General features: G+C 42.0%; 2 protein-coding genes across 2 annotated transcripts in view; both read left to right on the forward strand.

Moving 5' to 3' along the window:
• fam81b (family with sequence similarity 81 member B) overlaps nt 1-7,982 on the forward strand; it is a gene marked incomplete at both ends in the record, with an annotated part of 28,013 nt that extends 20,031 nt beyond the window's left edge. The window contains 3 exons of the mRNA XM_080738826.1: nt 1,907-2,042; nt 3,896-4,097; nt 7,849-7,982. Coding sequence (XP_080594952.1) covers nt 1,907-2,042; nt 3,896-4,097; nt 7,849-7,982 — 472 coding nt within the window. The remainder of the gene's footprint in view (nt 1-1,906; nt 2,043-3,895; nt 4,098-7,848) is intronic.
• A 6,449-nt stretch (nt 7,983-14,431) lies between these two features.
• nol6 (nucleolar protein 6 (RNA-associated)) overlaps nt 14,432-24,697 on the forward strand; it is a 58,447-nt gene continuing 48,181 nt past the window's right edge. The window contains 9 exon segments of the mRNA XM_080738827.1: nt 14,432-14,570; nt 17,023-17,253; nt 18,448-18,564; nt 19,617-19,796; nt 20,254-20,422; nt 20,719-20,853; nt 21,409-21,569; nt 23,096-23,216; nt 24,546-24,604. Of these exon segments, the coding sequence (XP_080594953.1) occupies nt 14,529-14,570; nt 17,023-17,253; nt 18,448-18,564; nt 19,617-19,796; nt 20,254-20,422; nt 20,719-20,853; nt 21,409-21,569; nt 23,096-23,216; nt 24,546-24,604 (1,215 nt within the window). The 5' untranslated portion in view covers nt 14,432-14,528.

Here is a 24,697-nt window from a genome sequence, read left to right on the forward strand (position 1 = left end):
ATACCAAGAAGAAAGTGGATAACATCACTCCACTTCTCAGAGCTTCACACAGGCTCCCTGGCTGTCAGAACATTTATTTGGCACAATATATGAGGCACTGAATAGCTTAGGGCCAAAATAAATGTCTGATCTTCTGCTAGTTATGAACCATCTCAGGTTGGCTATTGTTCCAAACGTAGGAGACAGTGTTTGAAGGAGCGCTCGTTTTATGGTTCGATGTCACAGTTATTGTCCACGACATTGCAAGCGACGCGAAGGCCAGCGGACCTTGGTCCTGCTCTTCGCGCCCGAGCGCCGCAGGCGTGAGTGCCCGCGAAGAGCGGGCCAGGGCCGCGCGGCCGGCGGAGCGCCGCGCGAGTTACGAAGCAGTGGTGAATGCAATCGTTATATTTATGCCCAGGCCATAAGTTCTGGGCAAGCCCACGATAAACGCCCGCGCAGTCCAAGTGACCACAGCCGAGCGCTCCAGCCAATCACAAGCCGCGCCTTCTAATTTATGCAACCCCGTCTCCTACGGTAGGAATACTCGCCTCAGGTTATCTGGGAAAGGACTGCTTGCATTCATTCTGTGTGCTGCACTGTAATTCTATTATTGTAGGCAGAAGGCAAGGCAAGGCAGTGTTATTAGTGTGGTTGCCCAACAGGGGCAACACATTATAGTTCTTTATGCTTTATGCGGATGCGTGCACGTGCCCATGTCTCTCTCGGTTGTCCTCAGACGAGCTTCCATCGGAGTCTCCAATCATCCTCCTAGCTGCTACCTTCTTGCTGAGCCTCGGCAGTTGCCTGTACAGGTTCTTGTTGGTAGTGTGGATGTTCAATTATTTGACACACAGGGAGCCAGTGTAAGGAACTGGAGTGATATTCTTGGTATTAGTAAGGCCTCAAACAGCAGAGTTCTAAATCAACTTTTTGTTTTATTTTAAGGTTATTCTTAATATTACTGGTAAGACACCTCAGGGCGACATGCGACAGGTCACGCCAATTCTTGGCCATCTGGCCAGTGATGTATATCGGACCAGTTACCCATACTGGTCACATCGGCCACATACGACACTACAGAATCCATATATGGCCAAGACAGATGGCCAAGACAGCCCATATCGGTGTGGCTGGTTCTACAGACAGGGATCTCCATGTATGGGCATAAATGTCAGATGTCATAGACGTCATAGGACTTTCACATACGAATAACTGAATAAGCATGTTTGGGCTCTCACAGCATACCGGTATCTCCATATATAGTACATGGATCTCCATATATGGGTACCAGGGGCAGAGGTGCTTTGTGATTTTCTTTTCCGGGCGGACGGTCATTTATTGACGCACGCGTTTACACGGTCGTGCACCGTTCGGTGCCGTCCGTGCGTCCGTGTGGGAAATTTTTCGACCACACGGCGTCTGGTCGCGTCCGGCCTCCAAAGCGCTACTGACCAGGGGTCATCATGGGACTTCATTCCCATATGAAGTCCTGTTAGATATGGGCTTAATATTGATGACATCAGGTAACTCCATATGGGAATAAAAGGGATTCTGTTAGTGAAGCCAGAGCGTGATGTCAGAGCGGCAAACCCTTTCTGTTAGAGTGGTTCCCCTGAAATCACAGTGACATCAGAGCATGATGTCAGAGCGACAAACCCATAGAACCACAGTGTCAGGCGTGACAGAGATACAAACATGCATACATACGGACGGACAAGCTCTGACCATTTACATACTAATTTGCGACCCACGTCGCAATTATCTTTGTCTATTCTCTTATTTTCAATTGTATACTTTTAATTGTATTGTTTGAGTAAAGCAATTTGAATTGCCTTGTTAAGATGTGCTATAAAAATAAACGTGCCACGTGTGTGTTCAAAATGTAGTTATTGACATTTTTTTCTTTATTTCTTTGTGTGTGCAGAAGCTCTGGTGGGCTGCGGGAGGCCATAGAGGAGATAGACAGTGTGAGGAAGTGGACGGAACAGCAGATCAATGCCTCTGAGAAGACCAATACACAGGGAAACCAACTGCTACACACTTCACTCCAGGACAAACTGGTAAGGACCACACAGTTGTACCAAAAGAGGTTACATCTAACTATTAATTTAGCAAATGTCTGTCCGCTATCTGTCTGCAGTACTCTGACATAATACTCTGAGCACCAGTGGAGTAAAGTAACTATGTACATGTACTCAAGTACATGTACATACTGTTGTTACTTTACACCACTACAAAATCTGTTATCTGTAAGAAGCTCTGTCGGTACAGTAGCAGCATTGGTGCTAGCCCGGGGCTAAAATGAACGAACGAGAGGCCTCCTTATTGGTTAGTAGCAAGTGGGCATGTATTTCTGAACCAATGACAGCGCTTCTCACAGATAAAATAATAGTTTTGGGGGCAGACTTTGGCTGACACTAGATGTCTTTAGGAAGCATTGTTAGCCATGCATAACAAATATAAATAAAGCAATAAAATAAGCAATTGCCAAAAAATCTGCTTATCTAAGTAGAAAGCTACTTACATCAGCTCTAAAGCTGTCAAGTAGTTTTCTGCTGTCATAAGCAGATTGTAAAGTGTTGAGGTATTCTTTTGCTTTCTTAAAGGAGTAGTTCACCACTTTTCAACCTGTCTTCATATAATAGGTCACAATTTTTTCCTACTCAGTCCAAGTCTCCTAGGAGAGCTATGGGAAGTTCAGAATCCATCGTCTTGTGACATCATTTTCAAAAAAAAAAAAAAAAAAAAAAATGTAATCAATATTTTTGAAAAATATATATAGATTTTTATTATTGCGAGAACAATGGCTTCCACTTTAAAATTGCAACTTTTCAGGAATAGAAAGCCTGCAGTTTCTATAAGCTGGATTGGCAATCGATGATGTCACAAGACGATGGGTTTCTGACCTGCCCACAACCCTCCTCTGAGGAAAAAAAATAATAATAATTATAATATGTATTTACTATTTTTGAGTGAGGACCAATTAGTGGAGTGCCCGTATTTACTTCACTACAATTATATGAAAACTTTAGTTACTTGGTAGATTTGGATTATTATTTCAAAACACACTAACCACATCAGCCCTTCGGCCATTTGAAAATAGCAGATCTACAAGCTCACAATACGTCGCACAATGAGTACTTTTACTTTTGATGCTTTAAGTATGTTTTACCTTTGTTCTTTTACATACTATTTTACTTGTAACAGGGGTATACTGTATCTACATTGCAGTATCGATACTGTACTTTAACTTAAATAAAACATGTGAGTACCTCTTCCATCACTGTATAGTGCCTAAAATGTAGTCAATAGCTATAGTAATGGTAGTGGTCCCCACTAGTCAGTCACACTATTTTCATCTTGGACTCAGCTTTGAAGACTGACTGTACATACAGTAGGCCTAAAGGACAGATGGTGAGAGAATCAGTGATGGTTATCATTGAGTTTCAGGGTCACAGTCAGCTACTGTTTGGGTTGGAATGAAAGTCTTGCCATGTTTGTACAGTATGTATTAATTACACTATACTTGTGAGGACATTAACATTTTAGCACAATGATTTTATGAATGCCATTCTTACATTTTTGGGTGTCTTTTTTAAATGTAAGCCTAGAGCAGAAAAAATAGCAGATCTATAAGCTCACGCAACTATGTACTGTATAAATCATGTTTTCCTCCAATTAACCCCTAAACCTACCGGCAAGCTCTGAATGTCTAATCCCAATCCTAACCCCAACCTGAATCTTTTTTATAATTTTAAACATCTCTAAAAAAAAAGGGAAAAAAAAACATACAAATTGCTATTTGCTGAGGACCACAACAATGGTCCTCAAAATTACTTTTTGATGCATTTTACGATATTTAAGTTCCTCACTAGTAATACTCTCACACACACACACACACACAAACACGCAGGTGGAAGCAGAGGCCGGGTTAGCCGAGCGGCTGCGCGCGGTGGAGAGCCGTGCAGAGCACTCAGAGAGCCAGCAGCAGCGTGCCAGCCGCGGCCAGCAGGACCGACTGAAGCGCTCGGAGACCAAGCTCAGTGGCCGCGTCAACTCACTGGAGACCAGCCTCCGCCAGGAGCTACAGCTGCTCAAACAGGACTACCAGGAAGGTTGGTGCTCAGGCCCGGATTTATATGACATGAGGCCCCTGGGCAAGGGGAAATAAAGAGGCCCTCGTGCGCGCGCAAAAATTCCACCTCCGGTCCACCTGACCACACCGTGACCTCACCTTCGGACCGGCCCGTGCATAATCTGACTGTGTATCCTCATTGGCTCATTGGAAGGGTCTAAAGCGGATACAGAATTGGAGTTTGCGTGCATGTGTGTAGCCTATGTGTGTGGAAAGTACCGGATACATAGAGTGGGCGGGCTTTAGACTGCACTAAGCTTTCAGAGCAGCTACATGCAGTGCGGCCAGCAGAGCAGAAGCTCTCAATAATAAAACAAAATGTACTGTAACTAAACACAAATATCACTTTATTTGGATTGCAATACTTTAAAATGTCATCATTAAATTTACTCATTCAGGGTCTTTTCAAAATGGCTTCCAAGTTCCACAACGCCTCCCTCTCCATAGACTTCCATGTAATTCATAGTGCACGGATCATGCACGCCCATGCCTAGATCATGCACCACGTGTGTCCACACTGTTCACAGCTTTCAAACAAAAAAATCCGAATGGAAATCCGTTCAGGCATTCATGAGCTAGCAGCCATTATGTTTTCTTGAAATGTAAATGTTTGTTGGTATGGGGGTTAAACATGGAATTTCGCGATTGCGATCATGCCTACAAAATTTTTTGAGGTCCAAAAAAAATTTTTTTTTTTTGAGGCCCCCCTCCCCTGAGGCCCCTGGGCTCGTGCCCACCCTAGCCCAATGGTAAGTCCGGCCCTGTTGGTGCTTACCATGGGGGCGTCATCTGGGTCATCAGGGGATATCTATAATATAGATAAGCCTTTTATTGTATGCAATCGTTAATTTATTAACCACTTTCAACGTGGCATCCCTATTTTGGGAATGTCATTATAAGCGAAACATTTTCAAACATTTTCTCTTTTTGCCCTCAAACAAAATAGTGAAAATAGCTGATCTACATGCTCTCAATGTGTCGCTTGGTGACACGTTGAGAGCTTGTAGATCCACTATTTCTGCTTGTTTAGAAATGGAGCTAATGGTAACTTATTCTTTGCCACCCTACCTGTATTTCTTTCTGAGATTACACCTCTGGTGCTTGCTTATACTGTCAATATAATCTGCAGCGTAGGCCCCATGCAGTAGGCTACTTGTTTAATAGATAATCCTGGTCAAATGTTACTCAACTAGTGAAGGTTGCTCTGTCAAATTTGTATTCAAAAGTATGTGCTATTCAAAATACTTAAGTAATATTCAAAAGTAAAAAAATATATAATTCTTTTTTTTTTTAAATAAACAAATCGGGGTAGGACGGTGGATCTATGAATTCAGAAAATTATATTAGTTTTTGTGCCTTTTTTGGATGGGACAGCAGACTGACAGGAAATGGGGGGAGAGATGGGGAGTGACACGCAGCAAAGATCGTCCGGATCAGGAATCGAACCGGCAACGGCGCAAGGCATCCATGCCTATGTGGCAATGCCTAAGTGGTATGCACCTGGACCAGTAGGCCAGCGGGCGCCCCCAGAAAATGCAATTCACAACAACACGAAAACATGTGAGAAAATATTCTGTTTGTGAGATTAGCCACGGATTAGCCAGACAGACAGACAGACAGACAGACAGGCGCACAGCCGCACACCATTCAGAGTAGAGGAGTCATCTCAAGCAAGCAAGTGAAGCATTTCAGAATGTATGTGAAATACAGCAGTGAGCCATCGATCTATACCCTGACTACACATGTCACTGTTAATAGTCTACGTTATGGAGCAGACCACAAAAAACATGGCAGCCTGCCTCTGCATGAAGTGACATATCCATCTCCAACTCCTCACCCTCCCAATTTGTAGCTCATTTCCCCAGAGACAAATGAAAGAGAAGACAAGGGTGTGTCAGTCAATGAATCTCCTGACGAGACTCCAATCTGCGTTCTCCTGGCACTGCAGGGAACATCCATCCACACCCCGACCCCACTTACAATCTAGGATGAATTGATGGAAGGAGATGGTGTGGGATGGGGAGGACAGCAATGCATAATTGATAAGGGTCGTAAAATATCAGACATATTGAAAGCAAGAGCGAGGGGAAAGGAGAGGAAAGAGAGGAGACCGATGTGAGATGGGAACTGTCGTGAGAATCACTCATATTCACTCATACATTAAATGTTGAAGGATTTGTACAGTACCGGTACATATATTATTATACAGATACTGCTGAAGGCACAGTAAATGAATGTATATCAGTGTCTAAGTTTATCAGTCACATATCCACTGTTGATATTCCTTGGTTTGAACATACATCTATTCATTGGCCAATGGATGTAATATTCATGCATATCCACTAGATTGTACATGTATGATTATGTGTATAAGACAGATGTCTTATACACAGATGTCTGGTGTTTATTTTATCTCAATCTCTATTTTTACTTGTCCTGTAGCTATCCTGTTTCACTCTTACTGCCGTTGCTACTATGAGTATGACGAACCTGAACTCCTCCACAAGGATCAATACATTAAAGACTTGTCTTATTGTATGAGTAGATAAGCAGTATTATTACATATAATCAGAGATAACGAGAGGGAGAGAGACTTAGAGAGACAGGAGTATCTGTCTTGTTCAAAACCTTTATAGTTTCAAGCTCCCTGCCACTGACCATTACTTCTTACAGAATATTTCATTATACAGACATTAACATTTCAGACATGGGCAGCTTGTACTTCTGCTGTGTCTTGCCTTTATTATGACCGACACCAAACTTAATGAAAGCAGATGAGAACATAATTAAGGGGGGTGTAAGCGATCATTTCAATACAAACTCTATGAAACTCTATGAAAAGTCTTTCATTTACTTTGGTTGTTTTCTTTCTTGATTTTTTTTTAATTCTTTTTTTAGAGGGGCCAATTATTTTTACCCCCCTTTTTCAACCCAATTTAACCATTATGGCAATTAATTCCTCCCCAAATAGATAGATAGATAGATAGATAGATAGATAGATGGATAGATGGATAGATACCGGTAGATAGATAGATACATAGATAGATAGATAGATAGATAGATAGATAGATAGATAGATCGATCTGGTAGTCCGGCCGTAATGATGATTGTCTAATTTTGTTCACTTAGAATTCTCATTCTATAATATATGTTGGTTCATTCTATTCATGAGCTATCCGACTTCTGTGTGTTATACTCATGTTTTTGTGTTCATAACTGGCACTGTCCCGTCATAATAAACAAATAAAAGTAAAGTAAGTGTCCCGCGAAGCTTGGCCAATGTGACCCTGGGCGTACAACAAACATTGGACAAACGGACAAAGCCAGATGTTGGAGCTTAGGTCCCTCCAGTAGCACCGCTCAAAAACAACCACACTTGACAAATATAGGTCTCATCTCAATCGCCAGTCAGGTTGCAAAATGCATGTTAATCTGCCTGATGGTGGAACTGACATTAAAATAAGCAACTTTAGGTTTTGGCCAATGGCCTCTAACTTTTAAACAGACAAATCTGCCTGATTCTATTTCTTCTCCATAATTTAATTCATCTTTATCTTCATCATCTTAATCTTCATCATCTCAGTCTTCTTCTGTAATTAGGTCTCATTAATTGCAACTTGCTGACTTGCTTGCTGCTTTAATCGTTTTAATCAAATCCCTTATTCCTTCAACTGGTAGTTTCTCTAAATTGTTCAGCTACTAACTCCACAATTCCTCTATCTTTTTAACAGGGTTTAAGTCAGTTCATGATGCCATCGACTCCCTGAGGCAGATCATTGACACCAGATCCCGCCTGGACAAAGAGAAAGTTCAGAAAGACATAAGACACATCCGGAGAAAGATGGTGGGACTCAGTGACCCGTGAAACAATCCAATTTCAGTCAGAAATGTAATTATTTTAGGCAAGGAACACAGCCATACTACAGTGTACTGTAAATTATGCCTTTCAGTTGTACTCGTAGGCCTAAAAAATTTAGCAAGTTGAGATTCTGTATAATTGTAACTACTGTAGCTGCTTTTCATCTGAAACCTTTACACAAATACAATTCTGTGAAGTATTTCCCTCAATAGATAGCTGTTTGTATTCTATTGCCATGCATACAATTTGCACAAACAAAACAAATATATTATGTAGATTATATACTGTACTGTTAATTATGTCCTTCTGCGTGCATTAAACATTGAAATCAAATATCAAATATCACTTCACCATCTAATATTTTGATCATTAAATGTGTTTACTATTGCTAATGCTGTTGTCACGTTGGATTGTGAAATTAAAAGGAAAACATATGTGAATATGTAGGCCTACAGTATATGTATGTATGTGCGTTTTCTGCCTTCATAGCGCTGGCTAAATACAAATCATGTAATTGCTGAGCAAACTACTCACATTGCTCCACAATATTGTCCCCAAATAAACAAGACGAACCTTGGTTCGAAGTGAAGCGGTGGACAGATAAAACCTCCAATAGCACATGAAACCAAGTCATTTGATGAGACGATCAAATTGTACATGTTCCTCTCCATGCTGACTATAGCAAAGTTAATAATTATTTAGTATAAACCATGCTATTACCTATAGGGTTGAATTGTCATGTGAAGCTTCACCAATCCAATGCAATAGGTGAGACCTATGCAATAAGTGAGACCTATTGCATATTTGAAAAAGCCTATTCATTCTGGACTGATATTTTACACGTACGGGACAGGAATAACCTGTTCATTCTGGCCTGGAGTGACCATATATGGACATAAGGTAACGGACATTGTGTTTTTGAAAAACCCTGTTCATTCTGGACTGAAATGACCATATATGGGCGTGATACACAGATTCATTGGAGGTAACGGACATTCTGTTTTTGAAAAAACCTGTTCATTCTGGACTGAAATGACCATATATGGGCGTGATACACACAAAGCCATTCATTGGAAGCGGTTTCCACCGCTTCAAAAATAATAAAAACATAAATCACTAGAAAGATGCAATTCTGAGAAATTGCAAGTGTGGTTGCAATGGCGCGAGTCACGAGGAATCCACTGGGTGGGAAATGTATTCCGTCTTACCATTTATATTAGATATTGTGATGTCGAGTGTTACCAATCCTGTCTGATTGGACATTATATTGTCCAAAATATCTGTGGCCTACAACCCGGATAGTATCACTCAAAAGTGTGCAGTGTGGGAATGTCTGGGCTGTCATCATGGGGCACGGTGGTGGTAGTGGTGTTCAGTGTATAATAGTCGTTCTTACCCGAGTTGAGACAGCCAATAGGAACTGTGGGGGTCTTCAAAGATGCAAACATGAAGGTACCTCGAGGGCGCTTCTGAGGAGGTCCGAGCACACCATACTCCCGTCTAATTGGACAATATATTTTCCAACCAGGGATCAGAAAAAGGTTAACAACAAATGTTGTATTGTGAAGTCAAGCAAAGCCTGACCAAAAAAAGTCTCTGACCGAATACAATAGCATGTTGCCTATAGCAACCACACTAATAAACAAATAAATAATAATAAATAAATAATTACATAAATAAAATCAATAAAAAGGAACAGACAGTACTGACTGGCTTTGGTCCTTCGATGTATGCAGGACAACTCTGAGGTTGTTCTACCTGTCTGGTGGAGGCAATGGTATCAGGATAAATAAAGGGACTGATAAAAGATAGTTGGTGTTACAGGAGAAAGACTGGGTTCTCTGGAAGCAGGGGATGAGCAATGGACACTTGCAAAGCTGGTCAACAGCCTCCACCCCTTCCTTGCAGTCTGCATACCACCATGGTAAACAGAGGAGCAAGGTCAGCAACAGACTGGTCCATCTGCATGCTGGTCCAAGGAGCACTGCCTGACATCTACCTACTCAGGTCACATCATTTAAAAAAAAAAAAGGAAAAAAAAAGAAACGTTTATTTTTTTCACATTAGTATTCTGTTTTTATTTTAGTTCACGTATTTATTGTATAGCGTCCCAGTTGTATTTTCACAGTGTCCTGTTTTGGTTTGTTGTGTTTTTGTCTCTTGGACTTGGACATTTATTCCCCTGCTGCCTTGTTCTGCTCTCCCTTTCTCTCTCTCTCTCTCTCTCTCTCTTTCTCTCCCTCTCTCTATCCCTCTTTCTCTCTCTGTCGCTCTGTCTGTCTCTTTCTCTCTCCTCTTTCTGCCCTCCGTCTCGCCTTCGGACGCACCCGTGTTACTGCTCCGCCTAAACTCCTTCCCTATATAACCTATCCTGTTTTGATTGCCCTTTCTTTGTGTTTGTCTTGTGTCACTATGTGGCAGTGCCAGAGCCTTTGTCCCTCTGCCTGTCTACGTCTACCTCTCCATGAGTCTTGTTGTCTCCACCAGCCGAAGGCTGAGGGAGAGTATGTTTTCCCCTCCGTCCGTCCGTCCGTCCGTCCGTCCGTCCGTGCGTCCGTGCGTCCGTGCGTGCGTCCTCGCAGTTTGTGAACAGCTAATCTCAGTCACCGTTGGCCCGATCGCTGCCAAACTGAGCACACACACTCCCTGGATGCCAATCTAGAACCTCTGCCCCACATTTTTCAAATCAGCCTCATGGTGGCGCTATAACAGGCCGATTTGTGTGGCCTGGTTGTTACCAGCTAATCTCCGGCGCCGTTGGCCCGATCGCTGCCAAACTGAGCACACACACTCCCTGGATGCTAATTCAGAACCTCTGCCCCACATTTTTTAAATCAGCCTCATGGTGGCACTATAACAGGCCGATTTGTGTGGCCTGGTGGAGACCTGTGCTCGGAAGAGCACTGCTTCTAGTTAATTGTGCCTTTTTCCCCTTGTGTGAACCGCACCTTAGCCTAGTCGTTCTCTCTGTCCGCATTCCTGTCTTTCTGTCTGGTTGTATCTTTCTCTCAATCTTTTGCTGTTCTATCATACCAAGGCAGTTAATAATTGTTCCCTTCCCAGTACCATTTCCATCTCCCAAGCCCATGATATGCCAATTTCATATATATATATACCGGTATATATGCCTTTCCTGTAGTGTGTAAGTTCCTATGAGTTTTGTCCTGTCTAGCTGATGTCAGTAAACCTGTCTGTCTGCTTGTTTAGAAGGTGCCTTTAAACTTTCCTGTGAGCTTGTTTTTGTTTTTTTGTTGTTTTTACATCTGTGCATGTTTGTTCCGTCCCATGCCGTCCTTCTCCCAGCCAGTCTAGCACTTTTTGTCCTGTTTCTGTTCTGCCCTGTCTAGACAGTCCAGTACTCTTTGTTTTATCTGTATCTATTCTGCTGCCGCTCTGGCTTACCCTGCCTGCCCACACCCTTTACTGTCTATGTCTGTGCTGACCATCTGTTTGGCTGTTTTGAGTGGCCAAACAGCATTGGCCCCCAGCGTCTTGATCCCTCATCTGTCATCTCTACTTTTTGAAGAGCAATCTTCTCCACACACTCTTCTGTCTGTATCGCATGTGCAACTCATTCAAGCTCTCCTGCATTGCGTCCATGTTTTCATTAATGCTATGTTGCATTGCATCCACCTTTTCGTTGACACTCCGTTGCATCGGCTCCATCTTTTCGTCAAAGCTCTGCTGCATTGCGTCCATCTTGTCCTTCAGAGTCTGCCTCTCGTCGGCCCAAAGAATCTCTTTCTGTCGGAATTCGTTCTTGATGAGATCCAGCTGGTATTGAATATGTTCATTCTCCTCTGTGATGGACTCTTGCTTCCTGGAGGTGACAGTGTTCAGCTCATTTTGCTCTTCTAGCCGCCTTTCGTGCTTGCGCATCGCCTCCTCCAAGGTCCTTTTCCAGTGGTCTTCACACTTTTGGATTTCCTCTTTCCAGGCTGCATCTATCTCAAAAATCCTGCTGAGATCCTTGTTGTGTCTCTTGTTCAAATCCAACAGAGCCTTGTAATCGGCCTCTAGTCTATCCATGTAATCCAGCAACTTTGATGCTGCGTCTTTACCCAGTGGGATGAAGCACTTGTCCCCGTTCTCCTCTTTCCGACTCTCTTGTAGGGTGGGGATGTCTTTGTTTTTTTTCTCTTCGTTTGCGCCCTTGTCTTCCGGAAGCGGTGCCATGACTTCTTCCTTTGCTGTCTTCAACTGTCTCTCCTGGTCGCTGATCTGCACTGCTGCGGTCAGCAACTCCTGGGTTAAAGCTTCCTTTTCTCCAAGTTGGTTTCTTTCCTCCTTCCATTTCCTCAGCATCGTGAGACCACCTGTGGTTGCTTCCAGTGACTTCTCAGTACTACGAACAAGCGCTGTGAACATCCTGAAAACGTATCACTATTCTGACTATACCTGTAAACTTGTGTTGTGACAAATAATGAAGATAAAACTAAATAAATTACACATGTGGAGTTGTATAGAGTGGAAGGTCATCTGACCAAATATTTTATACTGAACAGTTACACCACACTTGTTGCATCATCATGGACTTTGATGATGTCACCTGCCTCAAATCCCTGTAAATGGCTGTTTCCAGCCAGTGTTAATCCAGCCATCAATCAGCCAATGATAATTTGTAGACCTGCTAAACACTAGAGTTTGCGGTTGCTGCCCGCACAGAGTACAAAACTCTGATGCTGGCCTTCAAAGCAGCCAAAGGTCTGACACCTCGATACCTTCAAAGCCTGATTGATCCCTACAACCCCACCCGTTTACTCAGATCAGCTAACACAGGGAAACCCCAGGACAACGATCCACTTGTTCTATGCATTTGATGTATTGATGTTGATGTATTGATGTATTTATTACCTCGATTATTGTAAGTCGCTCTGGATTTAAGAGCGTCCGCTAAATGCCTAAATTGTAATTATAAATTGTAGAGTTTCTAACACTTGACAGAATCTCTTCTCTCGTTCATGGCGTTTCATACCAAGAGATGTGGTCTTTTCACAGAACATTTTCATTTAGATTTTACAGGAAGAGATCTCAAAATTAAGTCTATAATGATATAGAGAGGCAGTTTAGCCTATTGCGCACCAGGGAACAACATGCAACTACACCTCTAAATGACATGTTTTAGCCCTGTAGGCCTATGGTTCATAATTATGGATTCATGTAAAAGTATATTCTTCATCAAATCTAGTGTTGCAATCTTTGATTTGTGAAATTTATAAAGATCACTACGATATTTTCCACTGTAAATGTCTTCCTTTTCTTTTCTTTTCCCTTTTTCTTCTTTTTGAATGCTGTTCTCCCTTTTGTTATTGATGATATCCTATGTAGTAGGCTACTGTGTTCTATCCGTCTGTCTTTCAATATGAGATAGGCCTACATATATGGATCCTGTGTAAATAAGCTGAAAAGCTTACTAGGATCTCCTTTTAGTTGACTTTGTACCAGTGATTTGTACTGTCATGAAACTTTTTCCTATGCAAACGTCTAATACATTCTGCAATCAATCAATCAATCAATCAATCAATCAATCAATCAATCAATCAATCAATCAATCAATCAATCAGTCTTCCACACAGCAGGTGGACATGCTATGATGAGAGAGATATAAGATGGCAGTGGGGTGAGAGAGGCAGAGAGGGAGACGGTCGACGGATGATTGACACGTATACCCACAAGCATGTGCACACTATTAAAGGTTTCCTACTAAATAAGCCAAAAGGCTTTCTTGGATCTCCTTTTAGTTGACCTTACCTAACAGTGAACTGTATTGTCATGGAACTTTTACCTTTTCCTGTGCAAAACTTCTAATAAAGTCTTCAATCAATCAATCAATCAATCAATCAATCAATCAATCAATCAATCAATCAATCAGCTGCAATGCACTGTCGTCTGCCGGTGAGCCCGTTTGATTCCCTTACTGCTCCAAACATGCACAAATGCAAAAATATTAAGCTGATATTGCCGATCCGCCAGCCTGCATGCACCCAGCGAGAAACACAGGCGAGTGCTTTGTGAGAATTTACATCATCGCTCTTCACCGCCATCTGACGGTGAAAAGGAGGAATCACCACCAGTAGACCTATTGAAGAGTAGACTACAGGTTTTTGACAGAAGTGAGAAAATAATGACGTTTTCTCTTTGGAATGGAAAATATTTAGCCTACCTCTTGGAAATTCCAGTGCAGCAATATAGGCTTATCTTATTTTATTTAATGTTTTACTTTTGATGGGCTCACAGTCAGGCCTTAGGAGTATACTCTTATTTTGAAGCCCAACAACCGGAAGTCAAAGTCTTACTGCTCACGCAACCTATCTTGGTTCAAATGGACAGGGAGGGAGGGAGGGAGGGCACTAGCTGAGAGCAGGACCAATCACCGTTCACTGAAGTCGTGCCTAGGCCAATCAGAGAAATGTTTTCCAGACAGTGGGTTAGGTTGACCCATTGCACATGTGAAAACCCATGGTGAAAACACATTTATGTGTCGGTATATTGGTTATTTAGTCGCTACAGCAGACAAAGTGAATCATTTCTCACCATTAAAGCAGGATCAATATGATAAGCACAACAACAGCCGTGGAGGAGGATACAGAGGAGGTAAGAATGGAGTGGTGCAGAATTACATGGAATTACATTTTATCATCTTGAGTTTTAGCCTGCTGGCTACTTCCACTGTTCCACACGTTACATCCAGAGATCCATGACAGAATATATCACACCTACAAGCCCACAGAACATTCTTACTGTGTTCTAATCAGTTAAACAGATACAGTTTAGCAGCAGATGCTATAGGTCGTTTGTTTTGACTGATTCTGACATTTATTAACAACCTATAAATGTGTTGTAGATGTTGAAGCTAGAGTTTCAAAGTGCAAGATCAGTCAGTAAATGCACATGATACATGAACCCTATTCAACAAACGATAGGCTAAATATAAAGTAAGAGTCCAAAGAAAGCAAATAATGTGAGTTTGATTAAATATTAGCAGTTTGCATAGGACAGGACAGTATTGTTCAGATACATACAACACACAAGGATTTTAACCACAAGAAAGAACAATGGCTTGTTTGCATTGGTGTCTTTTTGTACTCATATCAATTCATAAAGGTTATGACAAGAGTACGAAACTAGGTATCAACTGTCAAGCTTGCCATTTTGTCTAAACTCTTAACATCGTGCTATTAAAAAAGCATCCTTATTTATGGTCAATCAAACGTAAAACACACTGGATAACATGGGTTGCATACAGAGCATAATCTATCAGAAAATAGGCAGCAAAGAGGGACCACAATGGAAACAAGTTCCCAGGACCTTTTAGTGATATCCTATTAGCCTGTATGTTTTACTGTAGCCATAAATTATAACTACAGGAGAGGATGCTAATATGCGGAGGTTATGTCTCTCAACGTCCGAATATTAGCACCCTCTGCTGGAAGTTATAATTTATGGCTAGTTTTACTGTACCTCCGTGCTGTTTACATTCTTGACTAAATTATAGCTCCTTTCGGAACCCCTCACTCCACTGGAGTGAGGGGTTCCGAAAGGAGCTAACTAAATTAGTATACAGTATTCAATCAAAAAAGAATAATAGAAATGAGGATTGCCTGTGAGATAGAAAAGGGCGAGCAAGGCACTCTGCACTGAAGTCCTAACTCAGGGGTAGGCAACCTTAATCATCAAAAGATACATTTTTGTCCCAAAGATTTATTCAAAATCTGTTTGGAGCCACAAATGATGTTTGCTTTAGACAAAAGACTAAAGAAAATCTCCTATTCCTTTACACACTTCTTTTCCCAAGCAACTGGGAGCCACAGGAGAGATGTAACCTCAGTAAACTATGCCTAAACCTAACCTCATTCCTAAGTGTAACCTCAGTAAACTATGCCTAAACCTAACCTCATTCCTAAATGTAACCTCAGTAAACTATGCCTAAACCTAACCTTATTCCTAAATGTAACCTTAGTTAAACAGTGCCTAAACCTAACCTCATTCCTAACCTTAACCTCAGTAAAACTATTCCAAATCCTATGCTTATTTCAACCTTATCCTTAGTAAAACAAATAGGCCTACAAGAATATAAGAACCGCTGGGGGCAAGCGGTCCGCAGAGGAAATGGGGGCGAGCCTTACGGTTACCCCCGGGAGGGCATGTTTGGAGCTGGTCAGGGTGTCATAGGAAAGGGATGGTCAGATGACCTATGATAGATGATCTAAGTGTGTGGGCTGGGGGTGGATCATGTCTTGAAGGTAAGAGGCTGCCAAGTGCCATGATGCTATCGATTGCACTTATTGAATTTGCCATTGATTGCACTTATTGAATTGGATCAAATATCGGGCAGCAACTGGGAAGCCAGTAAAGGGAATTCAAAAGGGGGAAAGTGAAAAAGACCAGGTATTCTAAATGAGATGCTGGCAGACCAGCAAGGAGGAAGTGTTAATAGTCAAGCATCCTGGAGATGACTTGTATAAGAAGCTAGTAGGCATGTGAAAAGTAAATGCATTTATCTTGGTTGCTGTGAGGTGCAAACCTACAGGGATCCTACCAAAACAGCAGTGGTGTAAAAAGTTAATAAAAAATAATAATAAGAAAAATCTTAACGGAGTAAATGTGAGTATCAAAATGTACTCATTATGCTGAATGTTCCATTTCACAAGTGTTTCAAATATGTAAAATGTATAAATATCTTTTGAAAATAGCTAATCTGCAATACAAGCTGATGTGACACATTGACTTGTGAGCTTGTAGATCGGCTATTTTCTGAAGCGGTTTATGTATGTTTTGTAATAATTCAAATCTACAAAGTACAGCAACTAAAATAACTAAAGTTTTCAAATTATTGTAGTGGAGTAAAAGTAAAAATTTTGCCTCTGAGATGAAGTGGAGTAGAAGTAAAGGTAAAAGTAAAAGTACCTCAAAATTGTACTTAAGTACAGTACTTGAGCAATTGATAATAGTTATTTTCCACCACTGCCAATATGGATCCTACAAAAAAAAAGAAAAACAGGAACCGTACAGTACTGATGTGAGTACATCTGCTTCCACTGCACAGATGCCTCCGGCCGATTCATCCCACGGCGAGGAGGACCAAGAGGAGCAGAATGACGGCCCCACTAAAGCTAAACGAAGCAAAGCGGACCAACAGGATGATGGTGGAGACGGCCTGGTCGCCAGACCCATCAAGATGTCCCGCAATGACCTGTACAGGCCGCCCACAGTGGAGGAGCTCAACCAGCTCAAAGAGGCTGAGAGCCTGTTCCACTGCAGCCTGCTGAAGATGCAGGTCAGACAGGCCACAATAAACCTTGTCCTAATGAAATGTGTATATATATGTTACAGTCATTTTGGGTAACTCAGTGAGACTGTGGTAAGAGCGCTCGTTTTGTAGTTCACCACACACCAATCACCACCAGATGGCGACAACAGCCAGTCAGCCATTCACTAGTGCAGGCGCTGACGTCACTCGTTTGCGACTCTCTTTCGTTTATTTACTAGCCCAGCTCGGCTGTGTTTAGCCATTAGCTTATTATGCCTTACTCTAACCCTAACCCTAACCTCAGTAAAACTATGCCTAACCCTAACCCTAACCTCCGTGGGGTGCGCGCTATCATTCCTGCCGACGCGACGTTGTTGTGGGTCAAAGCGACCGCTTGTTCCGCCCCGCGACGCACGACAAGCGCTCCGTTTCTCTATCTAACCGTTTCTCTATCTAACCGTGACATATATATTTCTTCTCCCCTCATTGTGGAACATTGATTCTCAAAGCGGGGTTCACAGACCCAAGCTAAATGTCACGATATTACAATCGTAATTATATAAAACTAGATCCTTACTCCCCTCCACACTGTCCTTAGGGATCCTTACCCGTCCTATCTTGGGTAAATGCCCATAATTATGTAGCCTTATAAATGATGCCTTGATATTATGATGTCATCCTTTGCCCCTCTCTGATTGGCTACATACATGGCTTGTGGCCCATGATTGGCTATGGGCACACAGACGTTTCCCATTGGATTTTTCCCACTGTAGTATGTTTTTTCCCCTCATTGCCTTCTAGAAAGAGGGCTATAGAGGTGAGGGGATATTATTGATATTATCGTTTATCGTGTTAACACAATCATATTATGGAGATTTAATTTATCACGATATCGTCCTCCGTCATGCACTGGGATCTATTCACCTTTTATTTGCCGAGCTGCTTTATAATTAATAAAAGGTACTGTAATATACGTCTTTTTTCACTCTATCAAATAATGTGTCGCAACCGGTGTGAGCTTGTAGATCTGCTATTTTTTGGCATATGTTCCGCGGGCTCCGCCCCAGAATAATGGAGTTTGATTATCGCGATAATATCATAAATCGTGATTTCTTTTGTCACAACCATCGTGATATTACATTTTCATATCGTCCCATCCCTAATGGGGATGCAGGTCTGAATATACAATAAAAACCGGTGTGTTCCATTTTGTGTCAACAGATGGAGGAGTTGCTGAAAGAGGTTTCCCTGAGTGAACGTAGGAAACAGCAGATCGATGCCTTCATCCAAACGGTCACTGAGTTGCTTCAGACGGTGCCACAAACCCCAGCCGTTGAGGTATCGTATTCCTGAGTGTCAGAAGTCCTTAAAGGGATAGTTCACCCAAATATATATATATATTTTTTTTCTACTGATTCCTCACCCCTTGGAGACTGGAATTCATGGATATTTTTTCTTAAGCCATTAATTTGATTACCAGCAGTGGTTCCCTACGGAGACACAAATAGCCTGCTTTGTTCCCTATGGAGACACTAAGAGTCTCCTCAAATTATTGGCTTAGGAATTGGCTTTTTCCAATTATTATTTTTATCTTTTTGAAAATAGGATATCTACAAGCTTGCAACAACATGTTGTGAGCATGGAGATTTACTGTTTTTGATATTTTCATTGTACATGGATGTATAGAGGGCTTATGTGGTAAATAACTGGAACATGATTTACACAATAAACCTCTTGTTCCTAACCCTGGTTTACTATCTTGGTTGGAGGTGAATTTCCTTTTCCTGGTGTCTTTGTCGTTCTATCTGTTGGAGCTAGAATGACATATTTGAGTCATATTTTTGTTTTGTAGCTGTTCAGGTATAAGTTACACATACATCTCGGTATCGGTACAACTCTAATCTTGACCACGGTCGGGAATTAGTGATCGGGACTCCCAACATTTCCATTTCAATTGTCTGCTCATTGTGCTGCCACGATAAACACTTTTTTTTTTTTTCCCACGGTTTTTGTAACCCATTTTTCTCACCCGGGGACTACCTAACCTGTAGTCCTGGTTTCCGCTCTCCCCCTGCCGCGCCAGGGGACATTGGGGAGCACCCGGCTGGCTAGGGGGAGGCAGTATAGAAACCAGGACTACTGCATGTTTTTGTGTGACGGAGACACGGGGAGAACATGCAAACTCACCACAGAGAGGCCCTATCGCCAACCCCGTGGGTGCTGATGACGCGGGTGGAGGAACACGCCCCCAGCGCCCACAGCTTCCCCCGGCGGGAATCGAACCCAGGACCTTCTAACTGTGAGGCGAAGTGCTAACCACTGCACCACCGTGCCCCTACGATAAACACTTTCTAACCACTGTGTTTGGATCTCTCTCTCCCTGTGTGCAGATCAGTGATCTGTCGTGGCTGACTGGAACGGTGGAGGTTCCTTTTCTCCTCGTCCCCAAGGTGACCAAGGGCAAGTTCCACATGGCTCCTCCCACCTCTGTGGATCTGATTGGTAGCTACCCTCTGGGCACCTGCAACAAGCCTCGCGTCACCGTGGACCTGTCTGTCACCATGCCTGCGGTAAGTTCCCTGCAGCCACAACGATACAGCAGCAGTCAGACCATTATATCGCCTATTATTGACTTTTTGTATGACGCTGGCATCGGCAATTATGCAGCCGATGTGTCCTTTGAACCTCTTTCAATCAGTCATTATAGGCGATAAAGTTTAAAAACAAAATCAACACGCCGCAACGCATTTTCAAATGGATTAGAATTGATTTAGCACTTCTTCACACAATATCCGTCAAAACATTGGTAAAACGCTTCCAAATTGGGATCGGCGTCAGCCAAAAAAAAAAAGAAAATGAATCCGTCGGGCTCTAAATGTTATTGATATAATTGGGTCTGCCTCAGGCCTTGAATGCCATATTCGAATCCATCAGTGATGATAAAATATTAGTTCGTACAACTTTAAGTAACATGTGCATGTTATATGGATGAATGTAATAAATGTGCGGTGGTTCTGTCCACATCAGGAGATCCTTCATCCCAAAGACATCCTGAACCAGAGGTACCCCAGGAAGAGGGCTCTCTACCTGGCTGGCCTGGCCCAGCATCTCACCTCCTCCCACCAGGTTGGAGACATGCGCTATTCTTGTCTCCACGGCAACCGCCTCCGGCCCCTTCTGCTGTTGACCCCTCCAGGTGGGACTCATTGAAATGACACCATAAATCACTTAATGTATTACTTTCATTTTGTGTGTGTGTGTGTGTGTGTGTGTGTGTGTGTGTGTGTGTGTGTGTGTGTGTGTGTGTGTGTGTGTGTGTGTGTGTGTGTGTGTGTGTGTGTGTGTGTGTCAAATAACGTTCAGCCTGATTATGAGCGCGTGGGGAAGAGGTGCATTGTCCAGGCTTACATTTGTCATAATAACCTGTAAGTCCATTGAGCGGCTGTTGTATTATAAATGTTAATTTCTATTATTAATATATGTGTATTAAAGGTAAGGAATCTTCTCGGTTCGTGGTGCGGGTCCATGCCTGCCCCCCTCCCGGCTTCTTCAAGCCCAGCCGCTTCCACCCCAAGAGGAACAACATCCGGACAGAGTGGTACACTGGAGTACAGGCCTCCCAAACTGGTGAGTTGCTTGTTAAAAAATAAATAAAAAGAATTTAACAAGCAAAATCTTAACTTGCATTCATTCACTTTCAACCTGTCTTTGAAATAGGCAAAACAATGAATTTAAGATCTAGAATAGTGTCACTTTAGATTGTAACCACTTTAACCATTATTTTATGCTTTAGCTATTAAAGAATAGCAGATATACAAGCTCACACATTCTTTGAATATATCTATTTGTAATTCAAATATTTGCTTCTGGGGGGTCCCTGATACATACTATTTCGAGATGGGGGACAGCGGCTTTATACATCTAATTCTAGGGGTCCTTGACATGAAATAACGTGAGAACCACTGACATAGGAAAAATTGTTTTTCAAAAACCACTCGGTGCCACGCTGTGAGCTTGTATATCTGCTATCTTTTTGTTAGCTACAGCATACAATAATGGTTATGGCGGTTCAAGTCTAACGTGACACAAATGCTTTCCAGGTCTTAGTGGGTTAAAAAATATACTATATAACGAAAAGACTTCACAATATATATATTTTTTCTTTGTTGTGTGCCCATGCAGAGAATGAACCCCCCACTCCACATTATAATAGTTCTATCCTGGGGGACCTGCTGCCCAGGAGTCACCTCCAGTTCCTGTCCGCTGTGAGCTCCAGGTGCTCAGCCTTCGCAGACGGAGGGGCCCTGCTCAAAGTCTGGCTCCGACAGAGAGAGCTTGACCAGGTATCACTGAAGTCACTTTTCAACTGAAGGAATACCTTTTGAATATTATAATTATTATTATAATATATATATATATATATATTGTAATAATGTTAGACACCTGAAGGAATGTAATGGCTGTAACATGTAAGGATCAGATCGGACACATTCTAGCAGCTGGGGGCATCTTTTTGTAATTGTGTGAGCGAAGCTTTTTGCTCGCTGCTTTTGCGTTGAAGGACGCCTTGCGTTTTTGAGCTCTAACACATCTTGTGTTTTTGGAGTTGCACTCTGGATGCCCCAAGTTGAAGAACATTCATCTCAAAGCAGCAGTAAAGCATCCCACTTCATTGCCATATTTTGATTGGGTAAAATTACAGCTTCCACTATGGATTCCCAAATATTGTCGAAACTTGCCATTTCACATGTGAAATGAATCAATATTGAACAACCGCAGGGCCTATTTTCTCACCTAAAATGTTATGAGTATCACTGGTCATTGCTGAAACCTCTGTACTTGTGGTGGGCCTATCAGTGAAACGCCAAGGAACTTGATACTTGATAAACCCTGAGGATGCCGTCACTCTCATGACATTCACACAGAGTTTTAGTATTGTACTCAAGAGATTAACATCTAGTCCTACCCAACAGATTAACATCTAGTCCTACCCAACAGATTAACATCTAGTCCTACCCAACAGATTAACATCTAGTCCTACCCAACAGATTAACATCTAGTCCTACCCAACAGATCGTATTTATTCATGTGTAGGTAAATCCATCAAAAGTGAAGCATGCAATTATCTGGTTGGCTGACATTATCAAAAGAAAATGGTGCTGCAGCTACTCTTTGTTTCGTAGACTGCTCAATAAGGCATCCTGCAACACGTTTCCCGTCTGATCAGGGCCTTAGCATGCAGCTATTTCTTACTCTGTTACACACTGTAGACCTGTGTCCAGAGTATTAGCAGGGTTCCCACGGTCATGAAATTCCTGGAAATATTTTGAAATTAGAAAAATATTTTTCCAGTACTGGAAAAGTTTTCCTGGAAGGAAAGGGTCCTGGAAGGTCCTGGAAAAAATAGCTATGCATTGTCATTGTTTATTGATTTTGTTAATACCTCTGAAATGACAAATTAAACATGGGCCAAATTGTCAAATATTAGAGGCAGAAATTGTGAAAATAGCAGATGCGAGGCGTTGTGAGCATGTAGATCTGCTATTTTCACAATAGAAACGTGTTATACAAAATTCCTCAACTCTAAGTGCTCGTCAGGGTGGGGGGGGGGGGGTCCCCAGTTAAAATATGACTATTTCGGGGGACACGGCCTGAAAAGATTGAGAACCACTGGCATACACTACCTGTCTTTAGGCATTGCACATAGGATTAAGCGACCTGTTATTGAGCTGAATTATTGTTATATAGTCCTGAAAATTAGGTTAATATTCTGGAAAAGTTTTGGAAATTAATTGGTAAAAATGTGTGGGAACCCTGTATTATGCACTCCAACACGTCTGACTATTTCTGGTGCTCTCCGTGTCTCCAGGGAACAGGGTGTTTCAATGGCTTCCTGGGCTCCATGCTGCTGGCCTATCTCCTCACCACCCACCGAGTGGGTAACAGCATGACGGCCTATCAGCTGCTCCGTAACAGCCTGCACTTCCTGGGTGAGTAGAACTTCGACGGCGTCCGACTGTCCGTCAGACGCGAAACAAGAATATTTCAAACCCAATTTATACTCCCATCGCAGAATGGTGGTCGGTATAATTTACGCTTTTTGCCCCAACGAAAATAGACGCTGTTATCTGTCAGGGTTTCCTGCAGGAAAAAGTCTTGACCAGGGGGGATCTCATGGCGCGTGCGCCGAAAATTTTTGATAATTAATTAATTAATTCGAGTAATTAATTCACTTAATTTTTAATATTAATTCTTATTTTTGCCCTATAAAAAACACATGAATGTGCCCATGATGACGGAAAACACAACTACATGCTATCATCCACATTTATTCAACATTGAATATAACTTATAGTGCCGGTTCGCCACCAAAGGGTTAAAAAAATAGTGTGCACGCTGGTGTACGAATTCGTGCACAGATGATGCACTATGCATGTACACGCTTTTCACAGCTTTCAAACAAAAAAATTAGCTTGGAAATCCGTTCAGGCATTCAGGAGATACCAGCCCTTATGTTTTCTTCAAATGTAAACAAACATGGCTGCCATGTTTGAAAGATAGGGTTGGTATGGGGGTTAAACATGCAATTTCGCGATCGCGATCATGCCTAGTACATTGTTGGAGGTCCAAAAAGTTTTTTTGAAAAAAAAAAAAAAATTGAAAAAAAAAAAAAAAAAAAAAATTGAAAAAAAAATTTTTTGAAAAAAAAAAAGTTTTTTTTTTTTTTTTTTTTTTTTATACCCTTGGGGGGGCGGGGGGGTTTTCTGGCCAGGCGGGGCGCCTGGCCTGTAAAGTGCTGCAGGAAACCCTGTCTGTAATTGTGTTATTGTATTTTTATTGTATTTTTGCGACCGTAGGTCGCATTTACTATAAGATCCTGTGCATGCGTGTGTCAGTCACAGTGCAACACCTCATGTCATGCTCCATATATGGCCATGACAGAATTGGAGATACCTGATGTCATCATTACACATCCTTGTCCCTTTTATGCCCATATATGGGCATATATGGGCCTGATGTCATCATTATTAAGCCCATATTTTATTGTTGTTTGGGACACGATCAACACAATCCTGAGTAATTTTTTGTGTTCAATCTGTGTTTTGAGATATTTTAGTATTTCAGCATGAATGATAATGCAAAAATAATCAGGATTGTGTTGATCGTGTCCCAAACAACAATAAAATAAGATCTGGTTGTAGCAGAGGTGAAGTGGGCCTTTAAGATATACTGATGTCTGGATATTAAATCGGTTATTATCGTAATGCTGCTACTTGAATTTGTTCCAACCTCTCCAACCGTCCCTCTCTTAACCTCAGCTTCCACGGACCTGACCAGTAATGGCATCACCCTGGCCAGAGATGCTGACTCCACAGCCGTGAGTAGCCTGGCACCACACGCCTCAAAATAGGAAACCATGGGAGTCTAGAGTTTGTGCTGATCCTGCCTTTTTTCTTTCAGAATAAGCGTT

This window comes from Nannobrachium achirus, assembly GCF_963921795.1.
Source record: "Nannobrachium achirus genome assembly, chromosome: 12".
Taxonomy (NCBI): domain Eukaryota; kingdom Metazoa; phylum Chordata; class Actinopteri; order Myctophiformes; family Myctophidae; genus Nannobrachium; species Nannobrachium achirus.